The sequence below is a fragment of the Aricia agestis genome, chromosome 6 (genome assembly GCF_905147365.1).
Source record: "Aricia agestis chromosome 6, ilAriAges1.1, whole genome shotgun sequence".
Taxonomy (NCBI): Eukaryota; Metazoa; Arthropoda; class Insecta; order Lepidoptera; family Lycaenidae; genus Aricia; species Aricia agestis.
The window spans coordinates 10922715-10944346 of record NC_056411.1 but is presented as its reverse complement, the minus strand read 5'-3'; the positions used below and the strand labels follow the sequence as shown (position 1 = coordinate 10944346).

The 21632-nt window shown below is 38.7% G+C and overlaps 1 protein-coding gene across 1 annotated transcript in view; it reads right to left on the bottom strand.

Annotated features, from left to right (window-relative positions):
- Nucleotides 1–2306: 2306 nt before the first annotated feature.
- Nucleotides 2307–21632, bottom strand: part of LOC121728379 (protein spinster homolog 1) — a 40102-nt gene continuing 20776 nt past the window's right edge. The window contains exons 2-11 of the mRNA XM_042116553.1: nt 16397–16510; nt 11300–11423; nt 8294–8437; nt 7565–7847; nt 7124–7229; nt 5684–5815; nt 5003–5141; nt 3450–3589; nt 2887–3084; nt 2307–2568 (exon numbers count right to left, since the gene is read on the bottom strand). Of these exons, the coding sequence (XP_041972487.1) occupies nt 2390–2568; nt 2887–3084; nt 3450–3589; nt 5003–5141; nt 5684–5815; nt 7124–7229; nt 7565–7847; nt 8294–8437; nt 11300–11423; nt 16397–16505 (1554 nt within the window). The 5' untranslated portion in view covers nt 16506–16510 and the 3' untranslated portion in view covers nt 2307–2389. The remainder of the gene's footprint in view (nt 2569–2886; nt 3085–3449; nt 3590–5002; nt 5142–5683; nt 5816–7123; nt 7230–7564; nt 7848–8293; nt 8438–11299; nt 11424–16396; nt 16511–21632) is intronic.

Below are 21632 nucleotides of genomic sequence, written 5' to 3'. Positions count from 1 at the left end.
CATGCATTTCACAAAACAATAAATAATAGTATATTGTACTGAAACAACTAAAGCAACCTTAAAAATATAATAATAACAATTTGTAATTGTCTCTAAAGCGGGGAATTGACTACCGGGCCGCCCGTCACGGGCAGGTCTGTCGCATGTCTGCTCGTCAGTTCCGAGGTACGGGCACAGACATGCCCGCCGGCCCGTGCCCGCAGCCTGCCCGCGAGATCGCATTTTTCCCGCGCGGGCACGGGCAAGTCTGTACATGAATGGTCGCGACGGGCGGCCCGTCGTCATTTACGCCTTGGAGAGCGACTGGAGTGCAGAAAAAATACTATTTTAAAATATATTATTGTAAACAATACAAACATTAAACTTAAGAAAAACCAACAAAAATAATTTTAACATTCGTTTATTTCCATTTACCGGTCGCATCCTTGTTTGTGGAAAGTTAAAAGCAAGGATTACATGAACACCGACGTAATGCCGCTAATACAGCGAACTTATTGAAAAATCCAAAGAAATCAATGACGATGCTAATCTGTCATTTGTTACAAAGAAGATTGAGTCCATGAGTCCACGACCGAGCTGTAGCCCTCTATCTATTCGACTGACTTGCCTGTTCTGTGTGTGTTCAATAGGGGCAAGCGGCAGACTTGTGCCAGACCGGGCGGGCGGCCCGCGGGCAGCCCGGTAGTGAATTCCCCGCTTTACACTTTCAAGTTTTTTTTACATGACCAAAACATACTTATTGCATAATTTAAGTTACGAAATATGATGAACAGTACTCCAAAATTAATAATTCGCATGAGTGACTTTAATAATGACCGTGTTACAAAAGCTACAGGAATATCACGACGAACTTTGACTACTACAGGTATCTTAAACGCAATCGGACGTTTTCATAAGTCGCGGCTGATAGATGCGGCTTAAAAATGTGCACGGTTTATCCGCGGACGTCCGCGGATGCAAAAAAATACAGCCATTCGTAGTCCGAACGCTCAAGGTCGCGTCCGCGACTTATGTCAGACAATGTGCACAGTTGTATTTTGTATTAATCGGATAGAAATAAGCCGCATCCGATGAAAACGACGGATGAAAACGTCTGATAATTTGTTTCCAGCTATAAAGTGGAAACAAAATATCGGACGTTTCCATAAGTGGCGGCTGACGAATGCGGCTTGTTTATATCTGATTAATACAAAATACACTAAACTGTGCATATTGTCTGACTTTAGTCGCGGACGCAACCTTGAGCGTTCGGACGCCTGAACAGAATCTGGCGGACGTCCGCGGATGAACCGTGCACATTGTTAAGCCGCATCCGTCAGCCGTGACTTATGGATGCGTCCGATGATTTGTTTCTAGCTTTACTGTTTATGTGCTGCATGAATCATAATATGAAAACATTGCAGTAATATTATATCCTATTCAGTATTCAGTAACGTTCGCTTACACCCTGATATATGCTTCGCCTTTTGTTTGTTGCACACAGTTCGTTTTATGTATATATATATATATATATATATATATATATATATATATGATCAAGAATTGCTCGTTTAAAGTTATAAGATTTGCCTTGATACAAAACAACCTCCGTATATAATATAGACAGATGTTGTTAAATAACAATTATTTAACAACATCTGTCTATATTATATACGCAATCCGATGTGGAAGATATCTAACATGATAACTAGACACGCAATCTTGCTCGAGTAATATTAAGTTATTACTTATCTGTATAGCATTATATCCCGTTTTTACCTCTCAACCTCCTTTGCTGGCTACTTTGGATACAATTAAATTATTATTAAAAAATGTCATGGTATGGAAATAATTTAGCTACATTGAGGACCTATTTTAGGATCACCTAGTAGCTCACGAATAGTTTACCTGGATTCGCTTGTAATGTAACGTTACAGAGTCGAGTATTACAATGTGCACCTTGTAAGGATACAGTGTGTAATATCTTGATAAAACTTGTAACATCAACTAGCTATGAAATGATCAAAGTCGAATATTAATATAACACGCGAATGCTCGTCAGTCAGGGAGATAGTATTATACTGTATTTATTATTATTCTTATTCTAATGTAATGCTCAAAGTCGAATATTTAATGTAACATTACACGTGTAATGTAATGCTCAAGAACGAATCTATAATTATTCAATGTTACGTTACAAGTGAATGTTCGCGGTGAGGGAGCACCTTAAGCAACGACTAAACCTCCTGTTAAGCTACTAGACCATTGTTAAATAGGCCCTTACAATAAATTAAGCGAACATTTAACGAACTGATTTATTTTGTCCTTCGTCAATATCACATGGGGCGTATATCACATTTCGGCTCCAGTCTACGTTAAATCATTGCCATTATAATTTACAATCTAAAACTTATAGTCTACTTGAACTATCGATAGGAAGTGTAGGCCGCTGACTCCTTACGAGCTCGTCTTGCGTGAATGCTCTGTTGTCTAGTCCCTCCGGCTTGTTTGTTTGTCTGTTTGTTTCACTCTGGTTGTTCTCAACTGGTCCATCCATGAGGAACATTGTGAGGAAGAACAGTATACTGCCTGTAATGGAAATAAAAATGTTATCAGTCTTCTGAGTCGGCTGAGAAAAATCTGAATCAATTAAATTATATTTCCAGTTAAAATTCTAACTTAAAAATCTGGGTCTTAGATGTGTATTAAAAAATATGTGTATCTTGTAATAAAAATCTTAAATATATGTAGGTATAGTATAAAAGTATTAAATTTATCTCCGTTGTGTAACACAAGTCCTTCAGCTACTTACCACAGGGCAAGACTGACGTGGTGTGAAGCGTGCATAGATATTATTATTATTAAATAACACCCCTCTTTTTTGTCGGGAGTTAAAAAAAAACTTACTGATTCCATAGAAGCCAGCGTAGAAGATCATAATAGACTCCCTGTATCCTATGGCCTTGGAGACTGGGTCCACGAGGATGGGCAGGTTTCCGCCGACGTTATTCATCACGAACAGAAATACGCCCACGGTCGTGGAGCGGACGGAGAGCGGCACGATCTCCACCAAGATGGCGAATACGATACCGAACCACATCTCAGCTGGAAAAAATGATTTTTGTGTAAAATAAATAAAAAAGAACATAATTATATACGGTCGAATTGAGAAACTTCCTTCTTTTTGGAAGTCAGTTACAAAGAAGACTGGAGCTGTAATTAAGCAAGAAGACTTGCTAGGAAGGAAAGGGAAAGAGCTTGCTAAAGGGAAGAAGAAACAAAGATAATTTACATAAGCTGGGCCTTGAAGGAGATTTTTGGACCCTTTGCTATGATTTAAGGTAAAATATTTTTAAACTGCATTATTCGAAAGTACTACATAGGGATCTAAAATTGGAGACTCTACACGAAGCGGTATATAGTACAATATGGATTATATTAAAATTTAAAGTTTAGTTTAAGGAGCTTACCGAAGAAATAGGAGATAGCTAAGGTGATCATGGCCCACAGTGGTCCGAAGGCAACGGAACCAAAAGCGGGCAGAGTCGCTATCAGCTGTGACAACGCCAGCACCAACACTCGCGACCGCACACCCATTCGTGATACGAACCTGAAGATATTAATAGAATTAATGATAGTTATTATTAAATTGCTCGTTAGTGTGTTAGTGTAAACACCGTTGTCCTTGAAACCATTAAATGAGCCCGTCAAAATGAACAACTTTTTCTATGAGAACAATGCTGGGAACTCAAAAAAAATTCGTCGTCATACCCATACAAATTGCCGATCCGGGCATCCGTATGAGTATGAAGACGGCATTTTTTTTGAGTTCGCAGCATTATTCTCATAGAAATAGTTGTTCATTTTGACGGGCTCATGTAATGGTTTCCAGGACAACGGTGTTTACACTAACACACTGTATATATTAGTACGGGAGACCTAGAAAACAAATAGAACAATCTATATTTTAGGACTATCAAGTCAAAGTATGAAATCTTTTCTATTTCTGTTAGCTACTACTTTCAAGATTTTTCGCAAATAAAAATGTTGTTTGTCTTATCAAAATGAAGCCACTCACAAAAAATTTGCTTGATAGTAATAAAAAAAAATGTCCCAGGGCTCCCGTACTAATAACTATTGTTTAAGTTTAAAAAAAAAGTAATCTTTCAGCGCTGCTATGAACTCTATACAGAGGACTTATACACACCCTAAAGTATTGTCACTTTACTTTGTTACACCATGTGGAACATCAGTAGAATGGACATTGGATATTTATTATTTCTAATTTGCAGGGTGTTTGGTATAAGTAGCAAATTAGTGTAATATTGATATGGGGGTTCAGAATAATGATTCGAAAAGGTTGTTCAGCATCATTTACGTACAAATAAAATAAATTTAATTATTTTGATTGAAATTAAATTTTATTTTAATGATACAGCTTATCTTTACATATTATAAAACAAAGTCGCCTTTTTCCCTCATGTCCCTTTGTTCCCTTTAATCTTTAAAACTACGCAACGGATTTTGATGATTCTTTCAGTGTTAGATAGCCCATTTATCGAGGAAGGCTAAAGGCTATATTGTATCACGCTAAGACTAATAGGAGCGCAGAAATAGAGCAAAATGTGGAAAAAGAGGGGAAAATTATTTGAAAGGGCTAACTTGTACACGCTAATCTCAGGAACTGCTAGTCCGATTAGAAAAATTCTTTCAGTGTTAGATAGCCCATTTTTAAGGAAGACTATAGGCTATAATTTATCACGCTAAGACTAATAGGAGAATCTGGAAAAAACGGGGGAAATTATTTGAAAGGGCTTATCTCCTTAACTACTGGAGCAATATTTATGTTATTTGGCACAGATAAGAAGTAGACCACGTGAAGAATCATAGGCTATCGATTTTAATAATTTTTTCAGTGGCTATATATTTTATACCCGTGCGACGCCGGGGCGGATCGCTAGTTGAATAATAATTTAGAATGAATCATTCTTGTTTAACGTTTGACGTTTAACGACGGACTTACTTGTCAGAAATGAGACCACCAGCGACCACTCCTACGGAGCCGATGCCGACGGTGACGGCGAACAGCCACCAGCCAAGGTCAACGTCCGGGAAGTAATCGCGGTAGTACAGATCAGCGTTGTACGCGAAAGTCATACCACCTGCGAAGACAGAGCAGATACTGCATTTTCTTTATGAAATAAGGGGGCAAACGAGCAAACGGGTCACCTGATGGAAAGCAACTTCCATCGCTCATGGACACTCGCAGCATCAGAAGAGTTGCAGGTGCGTTGCCGGCCTTTTAAGAGGGAATAGGGTAATAGCGGAGGGTAGGGATGGGAGGGGAAGGGAATAGAGGAGGGTAGGGAAGGGAATAGGGTAAGGGATTGGGCCTCCGGTAAACTCACTCACTCGGCGAAACACAGCGCAAGCGCTGTTTCACGCCGGTTTTCTGTGAGAACGTGGTATTTCTCCGGTCGAGCTGGCCCATTCGTGCCGAAGCATGGCTCTTCCACGTGCTATATAATTTAAATTTAATACAAAATGGCACTAAGAGGTCCTTGTCACTGTCACCCACAGCTGATTGATTGCTAAAAATCAATTCAGTATCTTTGTTCATTATAGTCTAAAGCCCTGAAAGCTGTTCCGGTGTATACAAAAGTCCACTTAATATATTTTTATTAATTAATAACAATCATCTTACCACAATGTCTGATGGAAGCGGCCAGACACAACAGCAGCACTCGTGGCTGAGCGATGACATGCCAGATGCTCAGCTGTGGCATGTTCTTGCCAGACTCCAAGCTCGCATCACCAGCTTTTGCTGGACCAGTTCCTGGACATCAGAAATATAATTCATTATAAAACTAGTATTTAATAATTAATAATTTATTTATTTTCTCCCAAAAATTACAGTGTAGTAATTTGTGGGAGACTTGGAGCCCAAACTAAGCCGAAGCCTGTATATTGGTGCCCCAGGCCCCCCCTCACAACTATTTTAACTTATTTTAACAATTTAGTGTAGGTATTTGAACTTATTTTAACAATTTAGTGTAGGTATTTGAACTTATTTTAACAATTTAGTGTAGGTATTTTAACTTATTTTAACAATTTAGTGTATTTTTAACTTATTTTAACACTTAGTGTATTTTAACTTATTTTAACAATTTAGTGTAGGTATTTTAACTTATTTTAACAATTGAGTGTATTTTTAACTTATTTTAACAATTTAGTGTAGGTATTTTAACTTATTTTAACACTTTAGTGTATTTTTACTTATTTTGACAATTTAGTATAAATATTTTAACAATTTAGTGTATTTTAACTTATTTTAACAATTTACTTACTATATTTTGGCTTATTTTAACTTAGAAATATATTTTACTTTTTTAACTTAAAATTATTAGTACATAATAGTTATTAAATGCTATATTCTGTACTTTTACTTAAGTATAATAAACTTTTACCATATATTTATTTCGTTCTTTCTTTCATTTATGCAACTGTTTGTCAGCGTATATCCTAGGTTTGAAGCTCAAAACGCAAACAAATCGTCTGAGTTTTGATATTACATGCCTGGGTATTATAATGTATTATTATTAGACATATTTATTTATTTGTCATTGCAACTATGCTATGTAGTCACTTGCTACAATTTATTTATTGATTACTTATTTTAAACAGTAGACTAGCGATATGCGAATGAGTGGAATTAATTTTTTAAATTAAAAAGAAGGACACTGTTAAATAAATATACACATTCCCTCTTACTAATAAACGTTGTATAAGCTTTGAATAGTTATACAGTGTTTTGTCACACAAGTGACATTTTTAATTGGATTGAAGAAGACAAAACACTGTATAACTATTCAAAGCTTATACAGCGTTTATTTATTATTAGTAAGGGGGATATAGTATACTACATAGCTTTGTTTGGTTCAACTGCTACCTACTTTACCACTCTGTTTATTATTGGAAATAATAATATTAATTACAATAATAAACAGATAGCAATATTATTATGTGCGATCTAAAATGTATATGGCCAAGTCCTTAATTAAATTGCACATCTTAATATTTTAAAACTAGAATATGTAATTGCTACTCCTGCGTTTAAATTTAATCAAGATTACACGATAAATACCTTCTTCGCCAATAGTTGTACGTTCTGGTTCCCGAAGTGTCAGGAATGTAAGAAGAGCCACTAAGATGCCGATGACACCAGTTCCATAATAACACAGTCTCCAACTCTGAAAAAACAGTCCCATTTGATAAGTGTACTCGTATGTATTAAACGATAAAAGTTATCATCTTATTGTCTTAAGCCATCGGCATAAGAACGATAGGAACTTAAAAGCATATGACCATAATATTTAACCTGCAAGTATGAACTATCAAATTGTATTTTAAGCTAAAAGACGTCCAGTCGTCCACTGCAAAAATGGTTGTTTTTCCAATGTTTTGAATACATTGAAAAAACAAGCCTTTTTCCAGTGGACGTGGGTTGCATAGTATAGACCAAAGAGGGCCTATATAACTTCTTGCAACCAAATCAAGTGATTTTTAAATCTTCAATCAAACTTACCAATCCCCAAGCGTTCAAATCAGGGATGTATCTTCCTACGGGGAAGGCGATACCGTAGCCGCCATATATACCCCAGTTGAAGATTGACAGCACAAGTGCTCTTTGGTGCTCAGGGAACAGATCCGTCAGTATGCCAGTAGCCAGTGGATTGCAGCCGGATTCCCCAGCGGCCATGATCATCCGAAGCAGTACTAGATGCCAGTACTCTTTTACAGTTCCCATCAGAAGAATAGCGATCACGAAGACCAATGTGCACACTCCGAGAATTCGAGCTCGGTTAAATCTGAATTAGAAAATATATTATTGTCATAAGAAGAAATAATGTTCGCCGAAATCATAATAGGTTTCCTTAGAACTTTGAAGAGTCTCCTCGATTACTACTCTGAGGGCCTTTTCACCAGTTACTGATCTTTATCAGAAACTCACATAAAAGTTGTGAATAGCCTATTCAGCACTTTTGCCGAATAGGCTATTCACAACTTTTTTGACAGATTCTCCATACTTGATTCGTCAAGTTAATTGGTGGATAGCCTATTTCACTTATCAGGAAGTGGTGAAACAGGCCCTGAGTCTACCATTTAGTAAAAACAATGGGACCAATTTTGAAATATATTCTTTACAATGCAAAAAAAAAAAGACAAAATCACGCTTCTCTGTAAAAAGTTATGGGTGAACATACAAAAAATACGTTGACGTTAGCATCTCCATATTCGTGGGTAAAAGACTTACTTATCTGCAGCAACTCCGATGATGACTCCCACGACAGTGAACACGGCCATGAAGGCCGGGCCGGCCAACACCTGGTAGTCGATACCCAGGCCGTTATAGCCCCATTCGCAGTACCGAGTTCCATTTAGAGTTAGGGATTCGCATCTGGAACAAGTAAATAAAGACTTTGATACTAGAAATAATTTAGCTATTCGAAGGCTAGCTGTGAAATTCTGATGTCACTGCAACCCAAGAAAGGAATTAAATACATTTAAATAATACAGCTGAAAAGTCCTTGACAGGTTTATGTTAGGACATGTACAAATTTAAATTATCTGGGACACATAATCGGGGACATACATTCAAAATATAATCTCGTAACTCTGATCGTTCGATTTTGAAGCTCTTTTGCGAATCGTAATTTGATCATTTGGACTCCATTTACAAACTTAAAACTGTTACCCACCTAACAATTAATCAACCTTGAGAAATTGACGAAATGTAATTTATCGCTTAACAAGACGGGTTAGCTTAACTTAAAGAAATACATTTTTACAATTAAGTATTCTAAATTATTTCATTTCTTCATTCTGTTTTACTCCTGTTGCATAACCATTAGCCAAGTGGTGACTGGTATATTCAAATTATACGTTTATTATAATTTATAGTATCTTTAAAATAAAAAGACTTTGGCTTTAACCTTGGCCGCTGTCACGGCCAGGCGACGTGGGTTGATTCAGCCAAGTTTTTATCGACAGTAATTTCATGGACATTATATCAGAACGACAACTAGCTTTTGCTATGCCTAATTATAATTCAATGTCAAACAATCACTAGGGCGTATGTTAATTAAGCATACCTTTTCTTGTTATTTCCTTGAATGATAAGTGTTTTTATAAACTGCAGACGTTAAGCTGACAGCTCTATCGCAAGTTCAGTCAACAAAGTAGTTGTAGAATGCGTGAGTGGGAACCTAAGCGATTTCTGCAGGAACTTATTCAAGGTGGTTAGGGACAAAACATACTAAAAGTCCTGACGTCTAGGAGGTGAGCCGGAGGGAGGGAGAGCGACGAAGGTCTCAATTTTTGGTTTTTCACCAATAACTAAAAAACTATGCGTTGCAGCAAAAAAATCTATCACGAAATTAAAGTTTATTAAATTCTCTATAATTTAGATTTAATACAGTTTTTTCAAATTCTCGTCCGTTTTCGAACTACACGCTCAGCAAAAGTAAAAATTTAAAAAAGCTTTTCCTTTCTAATTCTGTTTGCAGCGACAAAATATTGTTATTAGTAAAGCCGTAGGCGCTAGTAAGTCCTCTATTGTTCTTGGCGTCAAGATATTACCTTTATTTTTCCACCCTCACTCTCGAGGGGTCAGCTCATTCCCGATGATTTATGATGTTTTTTATACATACAACTAAGCTGGCAAACAACCACCTGATGGAAACTGGTTACCATAATGCCTATGCGAACTGTATTACTGTACTAATTAACAACAATGACGGAGGCTGAGTTATTGCGCAAGTAAGACAAGTCACAGGATTAATGAAAAACTATTTTTATCCTCCGACTTCTGTGTCGATTATTTCATTGATAAGCGAGATTAGTGGAACTAGGTTATTGGATTAGAATCTATTCTAGGCTGTAGTCGCCGCTTTTTTGTTATAAAAATTGCAATAGGGAATATTAAGCAAAGGTTGGAGCAGAGGGCGCTACTTGCACATACAGTAAATAATCCGACCAAAATCTGACATGTTGGACAAAAATCAAAATATTTACAGAAACACTGTCAAAATTATTATTATAGTAGTATTAGGCTGCGTTTCCACCAGAGCCCGCGCGGAGCTGTGTTGCGAGGAATGTGTTTCTGAGAACCAATAGCATCGCCCGCGCCGCGCTGAGCGATGTCATGGCAAAGTCATGTCAATGAAGCGATTCTGTGGTTTTCAAGAACACATTCCTTGCAACACAGCTCTTGTGGAAAGGCAGCTTTAGGGCCTGTTTCACCAGTTTCTGATAAGTGCCGTACAGACTATCCAGAATTTATCTGATAGATGAAGATCGGTCAGATAAGTTGTGGATAACCGATAGGCTATCGGTTATCCGGCACTTGTCAGTAAGTGGTAAAGCAATCGGGCTGCGGAAAGCCCTTTTCACATGCATACGGTTGCGGCATGGTCGCCATGCCGTACAAAGTAGAAATGTAAGAGCTACAGACAGCTTTCACATGGCACGCCGACCCGTGTCATTTTACGGCACGGCGACGACCGTGCCGCAACCGTATGCATGTGAAAAGGGCCGAACGGGCAAGATGGGGACCTGACCGTGCCTGACTGTCAGAATAGTTTTTTTTTTTTTAAGAATTACGCGACTAGTCGGAATGTTAAAGGGCCATGATGCTTTGCATTCACGCAACTAGCCAAGCCATGGTTAACAACTACTTACTAACGTAACAATTCACTGCTAACAAGTAAGTAATAACAACTACTTGCAATGAACATTAATGGATGAAATAGATAAGTAATATTTATAACATAAGGGCAAATACTAATTTTTTTCATAAAATTTAAACAAACCTTGTAAGTAACTTAAAGGTCTACCAGAATCTAATGGCAATTTTTGACAGCAGATTTTCAATAAAAGTACTTGACCATTGGAATTTTTTTATACTTGCATGTTTAACACACAGAATCAGACGCTATAAGAAAAAAAAAGGATCAAAATGTTTTATTCCAATCACCCCGATATTGCTAGATTCAATTTATTTTCTCATTTTTTGCCATCAGATTCTGGTAGACCTATAAATACATAATATACTTCTCTTTATTATAATTTATAAAATCCATATTTTTTTCATTTCAAACAATTTTGCGCTACTAAAGCCTCTATTTATGCAAAAAAACGAACATTTTCAATTTGTTAGTAACTTTACACTCACTTCTTCAGTTATTAGACTAGCAACTAAAGACTAAACAATTCACTGCTTAGAAGTAACAACTACTTACAATACATTATCATTACTTACATCTCACTAGAATTGACCTTCTCGCAGACTACTGGTAGCTGGTTGAGGTGCAGATGAGTAGCGTTCAGCATACACGACTTGTCACCGTAGTGCAGATCGTCAGCTGTCACTTTCGATGTTGTACCTGAAAATTAACATTGTGATAATATTAAGTATACATAATTAGGCACTTTCATATACACATTTTAACTACTAAGGTTGGGTTGCACCGGAGGCGTGGTTAAAGTTAAAGTTATGGTCAAAGCTATGGTTATAGTTAAGGCTAATTTAACTTTAACCTTAATTTTGACCACAGAATTTGACAGAAGACGTTGCTGGTCCGACAAGGCTTTATAAGAACGTGGGCGAGGGCGCTGCTGGTAAAGGAGAACTCTCAAAAATGGCGTTTTTGTATGATGACGGCGTTAGTTCCTTTTTTCGCCACGTGCATTTAAAGCCTTGTCGAGCTCTATGGTTATGGTTAAATATGGCGTCTTGATGGCGTCCATTTTTAACTTTAACCAAAGATTTGACATTTTGCATTGAAGTTAAAGTTAATATAGTTAAAGTTAAGTATAGTTAAAGTAAGTTGGTGCAACCCACCCTAAGGAAGCTGTCAATCTATACCGGCGTGTACGTGATTGGAGATTAAGCCCGGCCGCACATTGTCCGAAATTTCTGATAAGAAACAGTTGAACGTCCGCGCTGTCTCTTACATTTTGTACTAAGCCGAGTGAGCTCGAACTCGCCGGAAGGATATTTCGCATAGTGTGCGGGGTGGCGGTCCGGCGAAATTCAACTGTTTCTGATCAGAATTCGTTCCGATCAGGATAATGTGCGGCCGGGCTAAAATGAATTAAATATCTGAACTTGCTCGTCGTTTGTACAACTTATAAAAAGCTAGATGGTGCTCGCAACTCCGTCGCGGCTAAACTCTATATCGCGCGGGAACCGTACATTTTTTCGGTACAAAAAGTATCCTATGTCCTTTCCCGGGACTCAAAGTATCGCCATGCCAAATTTCAGCTAAATCGGTTCAGCGAATCGGTTGTGCGTGAAGCGGTAACAAACAGAAAGACAGACAGACAAACAGACAGACAAACTTTATAATATTAACTTAGTATTGATAGTCATCATTATAAAGGCTATATATGTAATATGTAGCAAAATAATTGGAGAAATCATCTGATAATTTCCTGTTATTAGAATTCCATTTTTTACTTTTCTTGAGCTCTATATAAAAATGAGCGGTTTTATTGTCATTGAAATCATAAACCACTAGAAACATTACGATTAATTGAAATGAACAATAATTGAGAATATGAATCACTGAATCATAATAATTATTTCATTGACTATTACTATGAAACCGTCATTTAATCTGCAATAGTCATTTGCAGACATAAAATGTTCCAGGAACCATATTAATGGAAAATTGATTTGCGGGCGTTGGTCAATGGTCTGACGCACAATAATGTATCCGGTGCATAACAGGTTTGCGGGTAAAACCAACTGTCTACGCATAATACATTCCTGTTGAAGGAAAATGACCTAGGGGAATAACACTTTCATAAATTTAGACGTGGGAGAGCCATGCTTCGGCACGAATGGGCTGGCTCGATCGAAGAAATACCACGTTCTCACAGAAAACCGGCGTGAAACAGCGCTTGCGCTGTGTTTCGCCGAGTGAGTGAGATTACCGGAGGCCCAATCACCTAGCCTATTCCCTTCCCTTCCAATTCCTACCCTCCCCTATTAAACTAATCCCTCTTAAAAGGCCGGCAACGCACCTGCAGCTCTTCTGATGCTGCGAGTGTCCATGGGCGACGGAAGTTGCTTTCTATCAGGTGACCCGTTTGCTCATTTGCCCCCTTATTTCATTAAAAAAAAATAAAAAAATGTATTCCGTATTGGAATTTGGAAACTTCGAATTTTGAAATTTCTCCCACAAGCAGCTTGTTGGTTACCGGCCACCCAAAACTCTTAGAAAATCTTACCGTGTATGGCGCGCGGTTAAAGTGTCTAAATTGGTTTCGACTTCCGAGGACGCGACGGTAGAAAAAATTGATTCGCCTTTTTAAAAATATATATTTTTCAATGTTTTTGAAGAGAATGGGGAAAAAACAATAGAGTCGGTAATGTTGTTTGTATCGACAGACCAAAAAACAAAACAATTAAGAAAAGACTTTGCTAAAAACGTAGGACGTGATGAATATTACAATTAGGCTCCCCAGACGCGAGTCTATCGTAATTCGTGATCAAATTCTTACGCCTCGTGTATATTAATGCAATCGATCAGTATATCACTGAAGCAATTTAGTTTAGGGCTGTCAAAAGTATTAAGTATCTACAGCTGGTATGTGTTAACTGAATTAACAGTGATTATACATGCCGATTAGAGTGGAGTGCTCTCGGCCAGTCAAATTCGATGAGACCACCGAGTGCTCGGCCGAGGGCACTGTCTTGCCAGTCTACACGGTAGGTGTAATCATGGCAGTAGTTGGTACTACTGATATATATTCTGTAGCAGTAGTATCAAAGCCCACGTTCCATTTAATGTTAAAATCGGCCAAGTGCGAGTCGGACTCGCTCACGAAGGGTTCTGTACCGTTAAAGAGCGAAAATAAGGAAAAATTTGCGTTTTTTGTATTGAGAGCCCCTCTTAATTATTTATTTTATTTTTATTTTATTATATATTATTAAATAACACATAAATTTGAGGATTTTGTGAAAATTTCAGGTGTCTATGTTGCCATTATGGATTGCGAGCCAAAAACACCAAAAAAATAACGTTTGTTGCATGGGAGCCCCCCTTAAATATTAACTTTATTTTGATTTTAGTATTTGTTGTTATAGCGGCACCAGAAATACATAATTTGTGAAAATTTCAGAAGTCTAGCTATAGCGGTTCTTGAGTTACAGCCTGGAGACTGACAGACAGACGGACAGACATCGAAGTCTCAGTAATAGGGTCCCGTTTTTACCCTTTTTAGGTACGGAACCCTAAAAACGATCAAAACGCTCAAAATAGGAGGTATTTTTAGCGTTTTAATCGTCTTTAACATCAAATGGAACGCGGGGAAAGTGTAGTAAAGGTCAAGTGCCACATGAGTTTTCTAATCTTGCATTCACAATTTTAATGCCCATTCATAAAAGACAAAAACAAAACATTTCCAAGTCGTCCATATATTGTGCACGAGGAAATTGTTTTAAAGAAGGAAAATATAGTTTTGTGCAGTGCATATTTCCAATTAAGTATCTACTAAAATACTTTAATGATTTGCGTCTACGCATGAATGTTAGATTTAGTAACATATTTTTAATATTCTGATGACAGATAACTATTCTATTCTTAAAGTAGAGTAGAGAAAGTAAAGTACAGTAATAATACTCCCCACACCGGTTTCGGTGACGGTGGCCGGTTTCATTGAAACCAGGCCAGGTACGCAGGAGTAATTTTATAGTGCCCAAGTGTGTGCGCAGTACACAAGACCACTCTCTATTCCTTTTACTCTCATAACCCAGTGGGACGGAAGACCGACACGACTGGCGAGAGATCAGGCGCAGGACCGACTTTTTACATGCCCATCCGACGCATGGATCATCTTACTTGTCAGACAATCAGGTGATCAGCCTGCATTGTCCTAACCAAACTTGGAAATAACATGTTTCCAACGCGGGATTCGAACCCACGACCTCCGGAGTCGAGAGCGACGCTCTAACCACTAGACCACGGAGGCGTTAAGTAAAGTACAGTAGGCACTCTGTGATTATATTAATAGTATTCTTCGGTGTAACATAAGAATGATTATAGCCAATTGTAAAATCATTGATAAATATAATATAAATACTAGCTGTCCCGGCAAACGTTTCTTTGCCATATAAAGTATTTTGCCCGTATTATTTTATTGAAGTGATTAAATAAGTATGTTACCATGGCAACATCGATCGCTATCCCGTCGCACAAACAATGGTCGCCGTCAGTCTCGAGTTGTATTACAACTTTTTATTTTTATTTACTATTATTTATTCGACAAATGCACTTATCAATATAAAAAGTAGTCAGTGGCTGATTCTCAGACCCACTGAATATGCATATAAAATTTGGTTAAAATCAGTAAAGCTGTTTCGGAGGAGTACGCGGCCTAACATTGTGACACGAGAATTTTATATATAAGAGATATAGTTGTCAACCCTACTCATGATATTATCTCATTCGTAAGCAAATCGGACGGCATTCGAGGTTAAAATTAATAGGCGGTGTGACACTTTTGTGACTACAACTTCGTTACACTTGCGACCTACACGACGTCGTCTGGGGGCCAACTATAAGGGGGGCGACCGCACATTGGAGACACGACAGTTTTTAGACAGACTATCGCATAATAAATAGTACTAGACGCGCACATTTGAAACAAAACGTCTCATAGACAAAATTGTCTAATGCGTACAACGCACACTGCACGGCGACAAGTCTGACTAACGACTGTCGGCTTCCCTTTGAAATGTATGCGAGCGCGCACATCAACGACAAAACTGTCTAGCGGTGTACCTAGTCTGATCTATACGCTGCGTCATCGTAGACAAAACAGTTTCGTCTTGGTATGCGCCGCGTGGTAGACACAACTGTTATTCTCTAATCGTAAAGCTGACTCGTCTATGTGAAACAAGATTGTCTAAAAACTGTCGTTGCTAATGTGCGCTCTCTCTTTCAATCAGTCCCAAGTCCCAAAAAGCGTATTTAACGTTTTTCTACAGTGTTCTGTTAACAATGTTTAGAAAGCAGCTATTCCTCAGGAATTAATAAGGACAGCGACTGGTTTTATGAAACGGAGTCTTCCTCCCGAAACCGATTTGATTACGATTCTCCAATGTTGATCTTGATTCAGCCTTTGCTAAATCAGCAGATTCTGTACTGTCAGCTAAACTCAAATCAAAGTCAACATCGCGTTGGCTATATCATACCTCTCGATAACCTAACCTAACCAGAGGTTAAAAATTGATCCACTGCACGATTGTTATTATCGATGTCCTACTGAGATCCATCGTCCAGATTCGATTCTCGTTTGAAGTATGCGGAATACACGAAACTCTTGAAGGAATTAAGGTAAAGCTTACCAATCATGTAATGTCCAAGCTCTCCCAGGATGTAGCCAACTGACACTAGCCCGAGCACGTACCACTTGTACAGGCTCTGCAGTTTGCTCCAAATACCACCGTGAAACATTTTGCCTGGAACAAGATACAGAATATTGAATCACGGATGATAAGTTCGAATTTCACGTGATAGAGTTTACGAAGTTGTTGAGTCATAGTAAAAGGCGGGAAGTAAGTTATCTTCATACATACAAGGCGCGCGCGGTGCCTTTTTTATGAAGATAACTTACTTCCCCTCCATTTACTATGGTTGAGTTACGGTTATTTACGCTGAATCGAGACGTGACGATGCATTATACAAAATCATTGAAATCTAGCGTCGTCGTCGCGGATTTTGACTTTTCAGAGCAGTGCATTTATGCAGCAGCTCACCCCTCGCTTCGTTTTGTTTCGGTGTGAAATAACCTTAAGTTTATATAGAGTACAGAGAAAGTAAAATCAGAATATGGTCTTTTTCTCCAACTTTTTTCCATGATAAATGATAATATATAAGAAGCTAACCCCGGATAGGCCGTTTTAGACCACGGCAGGGGTGGCAGCGTCCTAGAGAGGCAGCGTCCATAGAGATGATAGAGATAAGAGGCCCTACATCATATTACGTACATGGGCGGAGGAAATAAAGTGGCCTACTGTCATAAAAAATACAAATTCAGCACTGCTTGTAGTATTGTTACGTGAGAGAGCCATGCTTCGGCACAGAGGGGCCGGCTCGACCAGAGAAATACCACGTTCTCACAGAAAACCGACGTGAAACAGCGCTTGCGCTGTGCCGAGTGAGTGAGTTTACCGGAGGCCCAATCCCCTACCCCATTTCCCTTCCCTACCCTCCCCTATTCCCTTCCCATCCCTTCCCTACCCTCCCCTATTACCCCATTCCCTCTTAAAAGGCCGGCAACGCACCTGCAGCTCTTCTGATGCTGCGAGTGTCCATGGGCGACGGATGTTGCTTTCCATCAGGTGACCCGTTTGCTCGTTTGCCCCCTTATTTCATTTAAAAAAAAATAGTTTCTTTGAAAAGCATTTAACCAATGTGCAGTTCGGTAGCAAAATACAACACCGATTTGTTTGAAATTCACAAATAATGGCAAGCAATAAACAACGATGACCCAAATCCGGGTAATAACATAATTGTAGTCGCATGCCCTTACCATTGTGTTGTCAAAGCACGCTACTGATTCTTCCCCGTACGAGACAAGGTCAGCTGACAGACATACCGTCTAAGGGTCTATACAGACGGACCGCATCTCAACTGCAATCCAACCGCAAATTGCAGTTCAAGTGCAGTTTGAATGCAGTTGACACGACTGCAATAGAACTGCAAACCAAACGCGTAGTCGGATTGCAGTTCAGTTGCAGTTGGCGTACAGTCGTGTGAACTACATACCGACTGCATCCAAACTGTACCATCCCACCCGCCCGCACGCTCCGCTCTCTCGCGCATGGAATCAGTAGCAAAAACAAGTTTAGAGAGCGCACGCGTTGTTTGTACTGAATCCATGCGCGGGAGAGCGGAGCGTGCGGTCGGGTGGGATGGTGCAGTTTGGATGCAGTCGGTATGTAGTTCACACGACTGCACGCCAACTGCAACTGAACTGCAATCCGACTGCGCGTTTGGTTTGCAGTTCTATTGCAGTTGTGTCAACTGCATTCAATCTGCACTTGAACTGCAATTTGCGGTTGGATTGCAGTTGAAATGCGGTCCGTCTGTATAGACCCTAAGTCAGGGCGTGTTCACTTCGAGATGGCGTGAGGAAAGCGATCGATTTCTATTATTGTAAATACCGATCGCTTTCCTCAATCAACAAATATATTCTTTTGTCTTCACTTTTATTATAAAAAATATATTTCTTAGATGGTACAATAACTATCAATAATGCACAATAGAATGCGTTATCGCTGTTTAAATTGCGATTAACCAATGAAACCTGGTCTGATTATATTATTGTTCACAATCCACCAATACTGTGCCCCATATCACCAAAGAGACCCATTTTTGCTGAGCGATATTTTGCATGGTCTATACTTTACATATTATTTTTAATGGATGGAAATTGATTAAATTTAAGGCAAAGATAAAACAGGTTCTTTACAATAATTGACTAAGATATAAGGAGATATAGAGACTGTGATAGTAATTAATATTAAAATGGCAATAATTTTAATTTAAGAAATAATACGAAAGAAAGGAAAATGGTATCAATCTTTCGATGTTAAAGAATGTAACAGCTCAATTATTTGATATACCAAATTAAGGACCCGGGTCAAATGAGAGCAATAAGCTTACAAATCCACATTTGTAGCCCTAAAAGGCTATATCTAGACTTAAAAATTAAGTATCTCTTAAAAGGCATCAATTACCTTCATTACTATTATTTTAACTAGTTACGAACTCTTTTAATCAGGCAACCACAGTTCTGTATTATAATAAAACTATTTTTTACCGAAACCTTAAGGGCCTGTCCACATCTTCACGTCATGACGTTGTCAACATGGAACGGTGCGGTAACGTGGCACGGTACGCTGAAGTGACGTGCAAATTTACGTTAACGTAACGTAAAATGCACATCACGATATAGCAACGTTGTACGTCGCCATGCCTTGTAAAACTCTTCACTACTGATCTACATATGGATCGCACAATAAAAACGGAGAAGAGAAAAGAATAAAGAAAAAGGCGTGCATTTTTACGTCACGTTACCGCACCGTTTCACGTTGACGACATCGTGACGTGGAAATGTGTCATGTGGACAGGCCCTAAAATTTAATTAATTTGTCAAGTTCGCGGTTGCCTAAAATAATGACGCAGCAAATCCGTATGTGACACAACAAAATTTACGACTTGTTGTGCCATAATGTCATAACACTCAAGGGACATCCGTAGGACTATCACGGCCGACTGGATACGCTCTATTTCTTTTGGGTCAAGGTCTCTATTCACAGCCTTAACCCTGGCTGCTTTATGAGATTATGAGAACATCATATTTTATCAGATATTGTCACAAAAAGTCGCGCTGTCCGCGCTTGTAACTGCAGATCAAATAAAATGTGAGTACTTAGCATTACACTATTACTAGTGAAACATTTTATACCATGTGCTAGTATTAGTACTCTGTAGTCTGTAGTATGTACAATAGACCCATGCACGGAATGGATACTCACTAGTAATATTATGTGAGAATAAATGGGCTCATTCGGAGGAACATGATCTAAGGTATGAAATTATTGAGATTTTTGCTGTTAGACCTAGCTAGATATTTTTTCCTTAATTATAACCCACATAATTTTTAAATTCATTTGAAGTTCACGCTGCCGAAAACAACCGCACTCATACAAAGTTTAGGATTGTCTCGCTTAAGTATAAATTGAAAAGGATTATGTAACTTTTAGGGCGAAGCCAAACGAGCGTAATTTGTGAGCTGTGAGTAGCAGAATTTCGGTTCGGCAGAATTCTGCTGCATTCAGTTTCATACAAAAGTCCTGTTTGATTCACACGAGCGTAATTTGTATAAAAAGATATTTTACGCGGCAGAAATTCTGCGACTCACAACTCACAAATTACGCTCATTTGGCTTCATCCTTAAGGATTTAAAGTTAATGCGTTTTGGATCATTAATTGAAGGTCAAGGTCACTGTCATGAATAATTATTTTGCAACAAATGTCCATTTCCTGATTGGTTTTACAAGCGATTACCTGTGATTAAGCCCACATCATTATGAGACTCTTATTGTTTCAAGAAAAAAATCAATCTACGAGCAAAAAGTAATTACATAAGTGTCATAAAATGCCTTGCCGCTTGTCTAGGCCCTCAGGCCACAACACTGCGTTGGGGCCTGAGGGCCTAGACATTAGGCCTAGGCGTTATCGCAAAAACAACATCGCAAAGAAATGCGATGCGATGTCGCAACGCAAAAAAATTATATAGATCATAACAACGCACTCTTTACATGGCCCTTAGGGCCAAGCCACAACACTGCGTTGCGGCGTCGCATCATATAAATCTACGACGCCGCAGAACGCATCTTGAAAATTTCCGATACGACAGTGACTATTTCCCATGATATTATTAGCTCCGTGCTATTTCCAATGAAACATCCGCTCCGACATCGCATCGCATTTCTGTGCGATGTTGTTTTTGCGATACGACGCCGCAACGCATTGTTGTGTCCTGGCCCTCGAATTAATAAGTCCTGAATAAATCGTGATGTGTCGGCTGGGTTTGACATAACAAAACCAAGCTATAGTGTACTGTGTAAGTACACTATAGCTTGGTTTTGTTATGTAACATACGGTTTTGCTCGATCGAGCAATCACGTAAAAACCACGACTCGAGCTTTCGTTCACACATTCAGCATTTCTCGATAGTTTTACTCCAGTTCGAAGGAAATTAGCTACGAATAATAAAAACTAAGGAAGAGACTGTATCAAAAAATTTGTCAAGCTGGCTCGATGCGAGCCTTCGAGCTGTGAGTTTTGCGGTCCACACGGTGGTTTTTGCTCGATTTCGAGTAAAACTATCGAGCAAAACCGTATGTGAGTACTTAGCAATATAGATCCGCCATCTGCCTATGAATCGACTTTTCTGAGAGTACATGCTAATTGCAAACAAGCAGAAAAGCTTTTTTTGCTAATCTACAAGGTGTTTTTAGTAAAATAAATTGTAAGTGGCTTGTTAAAATAATATTATGCCTTCTCTTTCAGTACGAGAAGAAAGTTAAATGTTAATTAATCGGCAATTAATAATAGCACGTAATAGCACGTTGTTAAATTAACACTGAGGCACAGAATATATAAGTAGTACCAAACTGAGGTTCGTTGGCAATTACAGGGCCTGTAGACAAGTGGCAAAGCGCTAACGCTAACGCTAACGCTAGCGCTACAAAATGTATGCGATTTGACATAAGTCATCGCTTCGCTAGCGAATACTAATGTCAAATCCATACATTTTGTAGCGCTAGCGTTAACGTTAGCGTAAGCGTTTTGCCACTTGTCTACGGGGGCAGGTGGGAACTATAACACTACGGCAGCCAATCAACTCACGTATACCCGTCATCGGCTTAAGAATCAATTCCTCTGATAGTACATTATACTTTACAACCTAACCCATATCAAGATGGGTTATAATATCAGTTGCAATATGTTCTTTGCTGTAATATAACCCTCCCACAACCCTGACATCTTTGTCGCTGACAGTATTCA